Source organism: Mya arenaria, chromosome 17 (genome assembly GCF_026914265.1).
Source record: "Mya arenaria isolate MELC-2E11 chromosome 17, ASM2691426v1".
In the NCBI taxonomy this organism is placed as follows: domain Eukaryota; kingdom Metazoa; phylum Mollusca; class Bivalvia; order Myida; family Myidae; genus Mya; species Mya arenaria.
Window position 1 is genome coordinate 2813944 of NC_069138.1, and position 15546 is coordinate 2829489.

At 33.4% G+C, this 15546-nt stretch overlaps 1 protein-coding gene across 3 annotated transcripts in view; it reads left to right on the forward strand.

The window, feature by feature from the left end:
• Positions 1–14837, forward strand: part of LOC128224162 (uncharacterized) — a 32057-nt gene extending 17220 nt beyond the window's left edge. Inside the window, exons 5-12 of one of the 3 annotated variants that reach the window (XM_052933886.1) lie at positions 1697–1854; positions 4228–4868; positions 5825–5878; positions 6206–6691; positions 7019–7075; positions 8701–9174; positions 9803–9833; positions 13326–14837. In XM_052933886.1, the coding sequence (XP_052789846.1) occupies positions 4259–4868; positions 5825–5878; positions 6206–6691; positions 7019–7075; positions 8701–9174; positions 9803–9833; positions 13326–14154 (2541 nt within the window). In that variant the 5' untranslated portion in view covers positions 1697–1854; positions 4228–4258 and the 3' untranslated portion in view covers positions 14155–14837. Of the gene's footprint in view, positions 1–1696; positions 1855–4227; positions 4869–5824; positions 5879–6205; positions 6692–7018; positions 7076–8700; positions 9175–9802; positions 9834–9947; positions 10240–13325 lie in introns of those variants that run through there. The other 2 variants (XM_052933888.1, XM_052933887.1) reach the window with 2 other exon arrangements.
• The last annotated feature ends 709 nt before the right edge of the window (positions 14838–15546 follow it).

Below are 15546 nucleotides of genomic sequence, written 5' to 3' on the forward strand. Positions count from 1 at the left end.
TCTACCGTCTTGGGTGTTTGGGCTCGTACGTTGAACATTTTAACAGGTGTATTTTCGAGATATTAAATACTGGGCTTGTCCTTGAAGTTTTCATTTTATTAAAGTTGCTATTTAGTTGTATAAATATGTATTATTTTCAATGTGTACAAATACAACCCGGAAGAATTTTAAAAACTATAAAGTACAAAACAAAAATATTGAAATGTTTGTTAAGCCCAAAAATTGCAAATTCAAAATCATATCTTAATGTTTAAAAGCAATGCTCACAAAGCGTTAAGGTATTTAATAATGTCTCGAAAGCTGGGGAGCCAGACATAAAACCTAAAGGTCTGTTGGCTCAATAGAATTGCAATTGTTAAGGAAAATATCATATAGCATACCTTCTTTAGTAAACATCTGACATTAAAAAAACTAAACAGTATATCAAGTAACACAAACCGGATCACATAGCGCCTACTGAGTGAAATAACTAATATTTAATTGCATTTTTGGTTTCGTTTGTCTATTACGCATCAGCTTTTGAAATCCAACTTTTCATTTTCTATCCCAAATCTTGATGTTGTATAAAATCATACTGAAATAATATATCTGCCAAAAATCATAAATCTTAAGGCACAGATACATTATCAGCTCCTTTGTGCAAACGGGTAAATGTTTAGTGCAAGATTGATGTAACTGTCAATTGAAGAAAATCCCAATTCAAGATTGAGTGTAGGCAATCGCGGAAGAGCAAAAGCTTATTCATTGTAAAGTATTGTTTTTCAGTATTTATCTAGACATGGGTTATTGTGATCTATATTAGGAACAAAGCATCACCAAAAAGAAACAAATATGATGTATATTATTTTGTTTTTTAGATGATCAAAATGAAAAGATTAACGGACAAGCCAAAATATGCTATTCTTACCTTTTAAGTTAATCATGTGCGGGTAGCCTATGCAGTACAGTAGACGCGCGGGCTTAGTGCAAAACAGTTGTAATTCAATATAGAAATAGATTGCCTTACTACAGTTTCATGCTAAGCTATACATATACCTATCTAGCTAAAGAAATAATCATGATATAAAATAATAAGTACATGGTTCATTCCCTCTATAAAGGGATTTGCTCGAGTTTTTGTAAAATGCAATTTTTTGTTTGTCGAAATAAAGTGTGGCAAATCATTATGGGTGATAAAAATAAGGCAACAAAAGCTGGAAACCTTCAGCAAATGTTGATATTTGCTCAAATATTATCTCTGAAGAACTTAATATTCATCACTATTGATAGCGGATTTGTTATTGCGTGATTAGGTTATTAACATTATCACATGCTGTTATCATTGTATTGTCAAAAGGTCAAACTTTGCATCACGTTTGTCCCGGTGACCTAGTTGTTAAGACGTCGGTTGTTTTATTTGTTTTCTTAACCGGCGTGGGCTCGCATCCCACTAAAACCAGAATACTTTTAAATACTTTAATTCTATTTTTCTGCAGTTACGATATCACAAAGACAAATAACGACAAAATCGATCGGAAAGTCTTCTATGTCGCTTTTTTTTTAAATCCCTGTTGTGTGTAGCAATCAAGTTTCCGCCTTTCTTTCATTTGCAATTGAAGAACAATGCCAATACAACACTACCAGTTGTATATTTATAAAACACGTTAATGTTTTAAATGAAGAATCTTCTACAGAACTATTTCATCATTGTTTTCAGCGGGCGGGTTCAACAGTGTTGGCATTTCATCGACAAAACTCTACTTAGTCGAGATTCGCTGCTGACCGGACTTATTGATTGCCAATGCGAGAGGAAAATTCCGATGATTTTTGTCTGGGTTTTGAATAACACACACAAACACAAACTGCAAGCTGCAGGTAAGTATTTGTGACGCTAATATATAAAGCACTCAATGATCAGAATATAGTTAGCTTATCATTGCAGAAATATATATGGCTATATTATTCATAACAACACTAAAGCACTTTAATTAGGAGATTGGCGTAGGTGATACTGTCGTATCATTCACTTAAAATGGCCGAACAGCAGTTAATCAGATTGCTTTGCCTTTTGTCCAATGGTATAGAATCTTAAGTGTGTTTGTTAGCAGAAAAGTACAGTAATCAAGGTGACCCGATGTTGTATGTGAGGTGGGGCTATGATCAAGGTGAGCTATTGCTGTTTTTCGGGAAGTCCCTTTATGAAAATAAGTTGATGCTTAATATCGGGAAGTCCCTATATCAAGGTGTGCTAATGCTGTATAAATGTTAGTCCAATCATCAAGGTGAGCTGATGCTGTTTATAGGGTAGTGTAGTTATCAAGGTGTGATGATGCTGTATAAAGGGTAGTTCAGTCATCATGGTGAGCTGATGCTGTTTAAAGGGTAGTGTAGTTATCAAGGTGTGATGATGCTGTATAAAAGGTAGTTCATTCATCAATGGAAGTTGCTGCTTTATATAAGGTAGGGCAATTATGAAGGAGAGCTGATGCTGAATATCTGAAATACCAGTGATTAAGGTAAGCTGATGCTGTATATATGTTTGTGTAGTTATCAAGTTGAGCTGATGCTGTATTTAGGGAAGTCCAGTTATCAAGGTGGCTGATGCTGTTTATAGGGAAGTCTAGTTATCAATGTGAGCTGATGCTGTATGTCGGAAAGTCCAGTTTATAAGCTGTTCTGATGCTGCATTCCGGGAGGTCACGTTATTATTATTATATCAAGGTGAGCTGATGCTTTATGTTGTGTAGTTCACTTATCAAGGTGAGCTGATACTGTGTGCTGTGAAGTGCAGTTATCAAAGTGAGCATATTCTGTATGTAAGGTACGGCAGATTTAATGGTAAGCTGACTAGTATGTATGGGTAAGGCAGTTATCAATGCGCGCTGATGATGTATGAAACGTAGTTCAGTTATCAGGGTAATCTCATGCACTATGCAATGTATGGTAGTTATGAAAGTGATGTCATATTGTATTTCAGGAAGTGCAGTTATTATGGTGGGATAATGTTATTTGAAATGGAGTGCAGTTATCAACTTCAGGAAATGCTGTGTGTAAAGTAGTCCAGTTTTCATTGTCATTTAGTGCTGTATGTATGTTTAAGGCCGTTATCAAGGTGAACTTGAGTTGTATTTAAGGTTGGGCTGATATCCACGAGAGCTTTTTGTGTATATAATGTAGATCAGTTATCAATGTGAACTGAGGATATATGCTTAGCAAGGTTGTTATCAAGGTAAGCTACTGTTGTATGAAAGGAAGTCAATGTTAGCTTATGTTGTGTTGGCTACGGCAGTTTTTATGTAAAGCTGATGCTATATATGAGGAAGGGAGTTATGAAGATGACTTTTTTACGACACTGTCAGAAAAAGGGCATTTATCAAGGCTAGAGCAGTAATAAAGGTCATTTAATGCAGTATGTAAGGTAAGTCAGTTCTGCGAGTGAGGTATACTTTGTAAACGGTTATTCAATTATGAAAGTGAGCTTAAGATATATGTAGGGTTCGGAAAGATTTCATGGTGAGCTGATGCTGTATGTAAAGTAGTTGACTTATTAAGATGGGCTGAAAATACATGTAGCAGAATCATTCGGAACTCCGCATAGTGTCTTTTTTGTGGGTTTGAATGTTATAGTTCAATACAATATTGAAACATATTATTAAACATATTTATAACCACACTCACCACACAAGCATATTCTGATTGTGTACAACTAAACTCTGAAATAAGTTATTTCTGTACTTGTCACTAAAATACCCGAGTGGCACTATTATTATTCATTATTCTGATGTCCAGTTTGTTAGTCAATTTTCAATATAATATGCTTTGCGTCATTTATATTGACAAGATCCAAGATACAAGAATCTTAATTTAAATTCGGGTATTTGTTAACAAGAAACATTAGCTCAATGAGCTATTTACCGACATGTTGACACAATAGTTGTGCACACATTTGTTAAGCATGAACAATAATGACTGTTTTACATACTTTTGCGGAGTTTGCGCTTTTCCTTGAGCTTGATTCTTCTGTTCGCATGCGACGTCTCTATCCCACCGTTGACAACTTAAACTACTCAGTTTATCAGGTTTTTTTTTTTTAATTTCTTTTACGAAATATTTCATTATTTTCCCTTTGGTTTTATTTGTGGAATATATTGAGTATATATTAGGCCATCGATTTTTGCCACTTTTCAAAGTTTTTGATATATTGGCTACTCTACTTCTCAAATAGTTTGTACGTGTTATGTTGATTAGGATCCAAGGAGAAGGAGAGATTGACGTTACGATGGCCGATCGCTACTACCGTCTCATCACATTGGTCGTCGATGTTTGCACGCCTGTCCTTAGAGAGCTTTTGCTGTTCTATGCAAAGGCAGATACTTCCACGCAGTTTATAAACATCCAACAGTACATGTCAGCAAAGGAACCAAATGTTCGTCAGTTAAGAGGTCTCCCGAAGCATATTTATGAGAAGATTTACAACTCAGGACCTATTGACGAAAGTAAATGGGATATTACTTGCATAACGTGTTTGCTTCTTGGCATTTTTACTTTGCCAATACACATTAAATCCAATGTTGAACAGATAAGAACTGAAAGAAACAAGCTTCAGCATATTAAACAGCTACAAAGCTTATCGGAGCAAGAGTATGAAAGTACATGGGGGTCAATAGAACAAAGTATTCGCCAACTCGTTTCAAACTTGTCTCCCGGATGTCAACAACAAACTGCAGAAAACATAAATAATGCAAGAATAGGTAACTTTCCAAATATGTGCAATACGTTTACAACTTGGTGTCTAAGTTTGGCCGGTGATCTCGAAGAAGTAAAAGAGAATACACACGTAACACGACGGATTGTAGAAAATGTCACAGAGAAACGAGTGGACAGCCGGGGTAAGTTTGTTTAGTGTTTACTTAAATACACGTATATACACCCTAGAAAAAGAATAGAGATTTAGAACAAGATTTCTCATAATTCCCATTGAGCTGCTGGCTCTTTTAGGGCCGGCCACAGTGCAAATGTTGGTGAGGAAGGTCAAAAAGTAAAACAAAAATTCATGGATTATTTACTTTTGAGGAACGATCTTTTTGGAAGTAAAACATACTTTTTTTGTAACATGTTTTGGGTAATAAGTAGTTGAACAAATTTTACCAAAGAAGACTTTATCAGATTTTGGATAAAAACATTCATTTTCATTCGGGAAAGTTTGTCAACATTATTACTTTGTTTTTGTGTGAAAATGCTCCCGACTACTTTATCAACAATGGCTATAAAGTTCTTAATGATATGTTTTCAAATAAAAAAGCAATTCAATTTTTTTAAAGGATATAAGGGAATTTTATGCATTTCCTGGTTACAAAAATGCAAATACATTTTTTGAAATAGCTGCAATCACCACAAATCCTCAAGACAATGTTAATTGAGTAGTTCTGATGATATATATATATATATATATATATATATATATATATATATATATATATATATATATATATATATATATATATATATATATATATATATGACTCATATATTTTGTACTAAACCAGTTCCGGAAAACGTAAATGCTTTTTGATTTGAAATCGGATCACATCCTGTTTCGTTAAAACTGCTCAACTCCTTATTACATCTTTACATGTAGCAGCGGATATATGAATTATGCTTGCTAAATATTGAACCTCAAAACTAAATAAAAAATGTTTTTTTTTTGGTCCTTCAAACGACGTTTGCATTGTGACCGACCCATAATAACGAGCAATTTATATTACTAAGTTCTGTATTTGCGATATTATATATATTATATTTTTCCTTTGTTTACTTATCCTTTTCTTTCAAATGGACTTTTCAGGCATAGTTGTCAAGCGATTTAAAGCAGTTGATGACATTTTAAGGCGTATGAAAGGTACATTTGAAAATATAATACAACAAATATATAACACCAAATATGACTTGAGAAAAATGCGCAATGTAACTTAAACCACAAGCGTTAAAAATAATAATCGGTGCTTAATATTTAGATCCATTGGTGGGCGTATATTATCAAAAGTTGTGCACACTGTAGAAAGCACTCACTCGAATGAGCACGATAAAGCACAAAGATAGATGTCATACAATTCATATCAAAGCAGATTTCTTATAGCTAAGTCAAACATGTAAAACCTTAAGTAGAAAGTAAAATATGAGTTATCATAGAACTTTGTAAATTAGAAATGTTACTGTTGTAATTCAGAATGCTTTGACTCAACGATGTCTAGAGAGCTCCCGGATGATTTTAAGCCACCCGATTGTATTGCACAAATTCGTGACTATCTCCGACAAAAGCGACATGTTATTGTCACCGGGACCGTTGGTCGATCGTATCTACAGGTTGCATTGGCTGCAATTAAAGAAATAAATACTGAACCTAATGTAAGTGCTGAAATATCTCTCCCGTCAGATTGGCGCCATATTGATCCGTCGGAAATCAAATTTATCCTCAGCAAAAACCCGTTCGGTGATGACTTATTTGACGCACAAAAGGCGCGAGCGATGGTTGATGTCCTTTGTCCGATAATTAATTCAGCTTATGCCGGGGAGTTGACACTTGCAATCGTGACAAAGAAAGACGTTCTCGTCCAAGCTCAAGACGTTTTCGGGAAGGACCATGACGTGTTACAAAACATTGTTGAATTATATGCTGAAACAACAATGAACAATCCTGAAATGATTGTATCTAGTAAGCATGATCCAGATAAAAAAGTAGAATCACATATATATCTCGTTTATTGTAGTTTTAAGGAAAAAAATAAAATAGTTTATGCAAAATCAGCATAAATCATGAGAGTAAAAAATATTCTGTATACAGGGGTATAATGAGATACATCTTTTTACTTTTTTAAGAATATTTATCATTATATATATCACTATGAATTTTCTTGGTATATTCTCAGTATATAGTCTGATTTTAATTGTAGTATGTTTGTTGATAAAAACACATGCCCGTCAACTCGTTCAGTCATCACACACTATTAAAAACTTTCAATTGCTATATGTATACTTTTAGGACCCACGACGTCTTGTTGCCCAAATTGTCAGAGGATGCCACATAGTGCTCTACAAGGTAAAACTGTACTTAGTCAAGGTCAAGATAAAAAAAATGTTGCTAGATATGTAATACCTTTATTCTAGACATTGTACGAATATTTTGGTAGACTTGCATAACTTACAAAAAAACTTTCAAGACGAGCAGGCACGCATATAGATTTGCATGAAAAAATACGTTTGAGAAATAAGCAGGAATTTCGAGCAGTAGTCATACGTATATAGTGTGAAACATTTTGATGACCCGTCTATTTAAAAACAATGCTTGAAATATTATTATTAAAAGTAAAGTAGTGAAGTAAATTTATATAGAATCATGCAATAAAGGGATATAATATTAATATTTCTATATTTAGGTCAAATATGTTAGATGAACATATTTGAACTTCAAATACTGTACTTTTTGAATTCAAGATAAAGAGAAACATATGAAGACGTATTTTTCATCTTAAATGATCAATGTTTCTTTTAAGCATTGAAAGAAAAATTATTGTCTATTTTTCAAAAATCAAATAAAATGACGGAGTTTTACGAATAAATAAACACTTGTTAATCAAGCAGTAATTAAGAACTGCAGATAAAGTTCAATACAGTTTTATGTCAATTGTATATTCAAAAATGTTAATAGTTATTAATTGAAAAATAAAATATTAAAACAATATGCTTTACTTCGAATTTTAAACTAGCTCTGCCAAATTTTATAATTTTATCTGTAGATATCACATAACCACAACCACAACCTTCCCATGTGGGGTAATTTTCCCCAGCCCCAGTCAATCCAGTTAGTCCATTAGAACGGTACATGCGGATAAGAACTACGATTATGCCGTGCATTTTCACCCAACTAAATGTTTGATTTTTAACAAATAAAAACATAATTGTAATTATTTCAAGGAGATCGTAATAAGATATAAATGACATTTCCTCATATATTGAGACATTTATTTAGGTCTCATAAGTAACAATTAATCACTTCTCACATCTGGGGTTAAGACAGAAACTACATAATCATTAAATGATCTTTCAAGGATTGACATTGTGTCAGTATTTTGCGTGAAGACAAATAGTTTATTTTGTATTGTTCTGATAAGCACATACATCACTATTCATATTTTATCAAACTATGTATCACATTTAAGGAGTATATAAACTCACACATATTTGCATTTAAATAGTGAAGATTTAGTAATCAAAATCGTTACAACTGTGTGTAGCTTTGTACGATAGTATACGCTCTTTCTGTCTGTAAAAACTTTGTGTTTTACTTTTGTTGATCTTAAGCTGTGTGAAAATTCTAAGTGACTAAATTAGATTAAACACTATAATTAGAAGAATATTATTTTGTAAGTTAAATTGTTCAAAATATTGTTCTTCATTTAAGTAAAAAGTGAAAACAAAATTGCGTTGCACGTTCCTTCTCTCGGAGTAACGTGGCAGACATACCCAATGTCGTGTTTCGGGTGCAAGGCACACAATGCCGCGCCCACAACTTGTAATATAAAACTACCATTTAGATGTTAAATAGAGATGGTTACAAAATTGGTAACAGTTATGGTGTACATTATTTTATCACAATGTAAGGAAGGCTCGAAACCTAAGACGGACAAATGTTAATGTAAAATTTCAACCTTTATTTGCATTCAGTAATGAGTTCCTGCTATCTTGCACAAACAGAAGAATTGCCACTGAAGAAATCAGTCTTCGAAGAGGCGAAATCTACGTTGAAGAAAGAAAGAGTCGTTGTTCTTGTGGGTAGAAATGAGCGTCTCATCCGTTCCTGCATAAAACAATTAGCTGAACAGTTTGCACCGAACAACTGTTTGGTAATGAGTAATCCAGATGACATCAAACACCTAGATACGGGAGCGGCAATGGCAGTATTTCTCAATATCACGGGACAGTTTACATTTGATATGAGCAAAAGTCGTCGATGGTTCGAGTACTTTGATTTCATTCATGCTCTTGTGAAATCAAACAAACTGCGCGTTGTACTGACGTTTGAACAGTCAGCCCTTACGCGCTGCATCACCAAAATCAATGACCATGAACTGCTGAAGCACAAAGTGACAATTGCATTCAGAGACGTTGAAGAAATTCAAGTAAAAAGGGAGGCAACAGGTATCAAAAGACGCGTTAAACTGATAGTGGATTAATTTTTTTTCATTTTTTTTTTCTTTTAAGAGGAAGTATATCAAATAAAAATATTTTGAAAGTCTGATCAGTCAATCTATATGCAAAAGGCAACAAACTGCAAGCATATTCGTCAACCTCAAACAATTTTATTTTATTAAACTGACAAAATTAGATAACAAGAAACATGGAAACACAATTTTCTTTGAAAACAAAGACATGTTTTACCAAGATAACAAAAGCGGGATAGAGTGCTTGAAAGGCTTGCTCTGAATTTGTTGTTTGTTTTTTTTAATTCGAAAGTCGGTCATAACTCGCTCATTGTTTAAGTTGTGCATGTCCATATTGTTCTTTGCAATATGAGTTCAAGTTTTAATTTTAATATCTTGCGCGGTTTTCGAGTTATAGACATGGCTAAAGATTTTGCTTATGTACAACAACGTCGACTTTAGAATCCATGGACCTTAAAATTATTTAATACTTTAAACTTTTATATCTTTTTTAGCTAAAGCATACCTTTAATATTGTTTATTGTTATGTTCAAGCATACCTTTAACATTGTTTATTGTTATGATTGTTTTCATGTCATTTAACATTTTATATCACTTTATTTTAGCTGAGGACGAACTTCCACCACCAGGTACGAGGTAATTGACGTCTTAAACGATAACTTGCTTTATAAGTATGTGATTTATTGCTGTAACAATATATAGAAACAACAGTTACTTATCTTTAGATTATTATGATACTTTTTGCGGCAGTATGCGATCCTGGTCGGTGCAACTGGCAATGTTTTCACAATCGCCATTGAGCCCATGGTTTCACCCTGCATCCAGCTCTTTGGGGATTATGAGCATCTTTGGGTGATTATTGCATAGTGGTAGGCAGCAAAAAAATCATAATCTCCCAGTTAATGTTCGTTCCAAACGATTTTGACAAAAATGCATACAAATGATATAGATCGGGAAGCAAAATCTCATAAACCGCTTGGACAATTTTGATGAAACCGCATAACGATGTTCCATTGGTTGTGCCCTTTCGAAATTGTTCAAAGAAATACATACAATACAGAACATTATGCCCCTTAGTTTCCTAAATACTTATAAAGGGATCTCTTTAAGGAATGAATTGCGGGGTTGGTGTCATTATCGGGGTATGAACGCAATTGGGCTGGTCTAAGTGTGTGGAGTCCGAAGGACCAGCCAAATTGCGTTCATATCCCCGATAATGACATCAACCCCGCAATTCATTCCTTATATTTACACCAAAAGTTCATTATTTTAATCAAGAAACGTTAAAAAAATACTTCATTTCTTTTCGGATTACCTTTCAGTAATCCTTTCTCACCCGTTATGTAAATAGGACGATCCGATCGATTGATAAACGCAATTGCCTAAAGGCAGTTCATTTAAGTAATGGAAGTTGAGGTGTAAATATTTGAAAATAGTTTAGTCTGAAACAACTGGGCCCAGGCCCTTAATATTATATAACCAGTAAATAACTGTTCCCTACAAAGTTTGCTCAAGTTATACTCCTAGGCTAAAAGTTGGCCACGCCCCGAGGGTCACAAGTTTTGTATAGACATACAATGGGAAACTATTTTGAAATTATTCTTGTCTTAAACCACTAGGCCCAGACCGCTGAAATTTAGTTTGCCGCTTAAACTTTAACAGTCCTCTATCATTATTTTTACAATTAGTGCCGCTGTAGTCAAAGCTCGCCTCGCCCCGGGGATCACAGTTTCCAGCTAGACAAAATATACGATTAGCTAATAATGGCGAATGTAAAAAGCAAATTTTAAAATGACGACAAATGCTCACTGTAGGCATTCTCTTTTTAAATATATAAACTGGCAAAATAATTTTCTGATGCTGTACGAACTAATAAATGCGAAAGTTAAACTAAGGCATTATATCTTGTTTACCAGTACTGTCTGAAGTTTAATGTTTAATTAAAGCTTTGTCAACAAAAAGATGCAGATTATTTTGATGCTTGTTTTTCGTCATAAAATAATGAAAGTTTTGGAGTAACGTAAATTACAGTAAAGTGAGCCATGACACCACTTTTTTTGCTGAAAAACTGTTGGTGTGTTTAATTACGTCATTTATTATTGAAAAAAAATGTTATTTTTACTTTTTCTTTAATAAAAGGGTAGTATTTTACAAGTGAAAGCTATGTTCAAAAGTTGAAAATTATTCGGTATCGAACTTTGAAATGCTAAAGCTTCCAAACGCCCCAACGGCCATGGCGTAAACATGTCTTGAAATGTTTGTAAGATGATACACATTCATAAAAGCAGGGTCTTCAAAATGTCCCCTGGAGGGGGTAGCAAAAACATTTTTCTCATAGTCTATATGGAAATCTCCTTGTCTCAAACCACAAACTCAATCTTTCGATCTGGCTTAATATAAGGCCCTCTTCAAAGTGTGTTCAAATAATGCTCCTAGAATCAAATTTGGCTACACACCTTTTGACCGACGTTTTTAGTTTTGAAGCAACAGGAAAAAAAAACAAGAGCTCCGTCTGCGGGTGCTGAGCGCTTGTCTAATTTTATCATTTTATGGTTTATTTATTTCATATTGTACATTTGATAGTGAAAATGTATTCTAAACTTTGAAAGTGATAGCTTTAATAGTTTGCTTGTAAGTGACCAAAGCACAAAATTAAAAAAAAATCAGACTTACTAAAATGAAGTCAAAACAAAACTAAAATATCCGCAAACATCTCCCTACACTTTCAATTATGCGACTCAAAAACCCGTTCGATATATTGAAGGCATTGTCCAATTCTCAAAATTTACCAAAATCCATTAAAATGATGTTTTACACCCCCCCACCCCCTCCCCACCCCCACTTCCCCCCAAAAAGGTGAGACGAAGCACCTTTAGGAATTAAGATAAACAAGTTTCCCAAATTCCAAAGTGATAGCTTTGATAGTATCCATGCAGAATTTTACCAACGACGACAGAGACGACGACGACAATCAAGTGACGACAATAGAATACCATGTGTACAATGTTGAAAAAATATCAATGTTGTCATTTGATGACTTTTGGTTCCTTTTAACCTGTTGCTTATGTTTGTTCGAAACACATGTTTTATTATGTTAGGGTCACGGACATGTTTTATCACATTGTATCATGCACTAGGAAACCATCAACAGTATTCATCAATTGATGAATTGGTCCCTAAATTAGGCTATATCTTTGCAAATATCAAATACACCGCAAGTAGTGTTTTTCTTCACATATCTGAGGGCCATCATGGTATTTTTGTTTATTGCATTCAACTAACTGTACAAACACCATACTAGGTTACTACAATTAATAACAATTGTATTCTTTATCGTTTCTAATTGCATTTTTCATCTGCAATATATATTTTTATTGATAAAAATCATATTACACTCATATCTCTTTTAGGTTAATAAGCATATTCCTTAACTTTAAATCAAACAACATTCGATTGGATTCCTAAAATACATCAGGACTCAAACAACAGTTACCATAACAACTGCACTAAAACTCGCTTGTATTTTTTTTACAGATGTTTATCTATTTAAACGTACTCCAAATGTATTTTGTTAGAACGCTGTACTACCTTAAATTGAAAACGAATTTCATCAGCTCGGTTAACCATATCAATGATAATTTATTCATACGGCATTCAATGTATCACAGTAGTACCTATTCATAAAAGGTAAATGAAACGTATTTGTCGTTATAAGATATTCTATTATAGAGTATCACTACAATTGTATCATAATTAATATTATTATAATTATTATTATTATTATTATTATTATTATTATTATTATTATTATTATTATTATTATTATTATTACTACCGGATTCATGTTTAAACTTTTTGCTACCGAGCTTGTTTCTTTAGCTTTTTGCATAAATATTATAATTATTATAATTATTTTATTAATATTTTTATCATTATTATTATTATTATCATTATTATTATTATTATTATTATTATTATTATTATTATTATTATTATTATTATTATTGTTATTGATATTAATATTGTGATGATGATGATGATGATGATGATGATGATGATGATGATGGTGATGGTGATGATGATGATGATGATGATGATGATGATGATTATTATTATTTCAATTACCAGTTTCCCCGGAGAGCAAGATGATTCAGACGTTCCCTGTACTGCCAGTCATCTAACTGACATCATCTTACCATGGAAAAGCGACTACCGTATTTTGACTTATATCACATTGCTGTCCTTCAACAGGCTTCTTATGACAGGAAAAGATATCATGTTACTGAATCTTCAAACGCAGTCTTTAACTTCCTCGTTGTCCTTCCAGGATTATTATTGTCGCGCAACACGTGTCTCTGATACAAGAGCGGCCATTTGTCATGATGCACACACTATTAAGTTCATCTTGGTGTCTGTCACTGACCAGATGTCCTGGGACGGTGAGATAAATGTTGGTGGGGTTTATACGGATGTTGTCTGTGTCGGGGACAGGCTGTTCGTTAGTTTCGTACTCAAAAGAAACCAAAATATCAAAGTGATAGATCTTGATGGAAATGTACTGAAAAGCATACAAGGAAATTATCACTATCCAACATTTGAAAAAGATATTGCACTTTGCACTTATGGTAGTCATGACGTTTTAGTATACCATAGCGATGTGGTAACACGATATTCGAAAGATGGAACGGAGCTGCAGTCATATCATATAAAGGAAAAAAATAACAATATTTACAGTCTTATATCAGACGGGTCAGGCTATCTGTTTATTTATAAAGGTTTTGGAAACACCGTGTATCAGGTGTCGTTAGAGAGCGGCAGCGAGACAACGCTGCTGGACGAGAGTCACGGGATCCGTGATGTACGGGGTTTGGCCTACTGCAGTACGGAGGATAAAGTTTACGTAGTATGTTATAAATTTCCAGCTTCTGTGATTAAAGTGTTCAAGATCTCAAAGTAATATACGTACTGAACTACGACTTTGTTTAGAGTGATATAATAAAAATGTTAAAAAAGAGGGTTTGGCCTACTGCAATACGGAGGATAAACTTTACGTAGCGTGTTGTGATTATACGAAAGATGAATATGTGATTAAGTGTTTAAGATCACAAAGTAATATACGTACTGAACTACGACTTTCTTTAGAGTGATATCATAGAAAAAATCTCTCTCTCTCTCTCTCTCTCTCTCTCTCTCTCTCTCTCTAGATGTTTACATATATACATTAAACCCTATTATATATATTATGTTAGATTTAATAAAAGAATGTCATTACATACGCATATATGTTACAGAAAGTTTTAACTAGTAAGTGATTTGTTCAAATGTTAGCAGCTTTTCACCAGTTTTGTGTGTATGTTTAAGTTTAGATATTTTAGTTTCATTCTTAATACGACGTATTGGCCTGAAGATCTTTATCAACACATGTGTCCTATTATCATACAGCCGATTATATATAAACATTCCTTTACCTTATATATTGTATCAAATATTAACAAGGATTAAAGACATTTACGCCCAAACGTCATATTATATCAAGATTAAAACTAAAGTATTTATTTATAAATTTATCACTTGAGTAGTTATAACAGAGATCTTTGTGAATGTGTTTTGCCTTATTTAATTGTGAATTGACTGTTTATATTTCCAGCTTAATATTAATTGTATTATATTTACATAATAGACAGAATAAATTTTATCATTTACCAATTTTGTCGTCTATTTCAGGCCGTTAAATGTGTATCAACACGTTCATGCAATCCTTAGCAATCTAACAATCTGCAAAGCCCATTTTCCTCATAGAATAGTGAAAGCCAACGCTTAACACCTACGCACAGGGTACAGAAGGTAGAAAATTCAGCTCTCTATAAGCTTATCAAAAATGCTCACCATGAGTCAATTTATGACCACAGTGCGCAGGATTGAGTACAACCAGTAAAGGGATAGACGAGTGCAAATACTAGGATATCAAAAGAACGCTAAATATGGTAGGATATTAAAATAATAGGGTGAAAATTACTTCAAAACCTTCTGTTCCTCTTTTTTTAATCAAGATGTAGATATTAAAATGAATTGCATGAACTCACGATAAACTATCATGAGAAAACAGGCAGAAAAGACAACGAATTCGCGTATTAACATTTAAGCAAATTTTCTGAAGAAATGTGTACAAATCGTGCCTTAAAGCTGCACTCTCACAGATATACCAGTTTTACAACTTTCTTATTTTTTGTCTTGGAAAGAGCATTTTTTGCGTAAATATCTGCAAACCAATGATATAAGATTGCTGTTAAAAAATCAGATCGTAGATTGTCATATTTCCGTTCGAAAATTAATGTTTTATGGCTTAAAC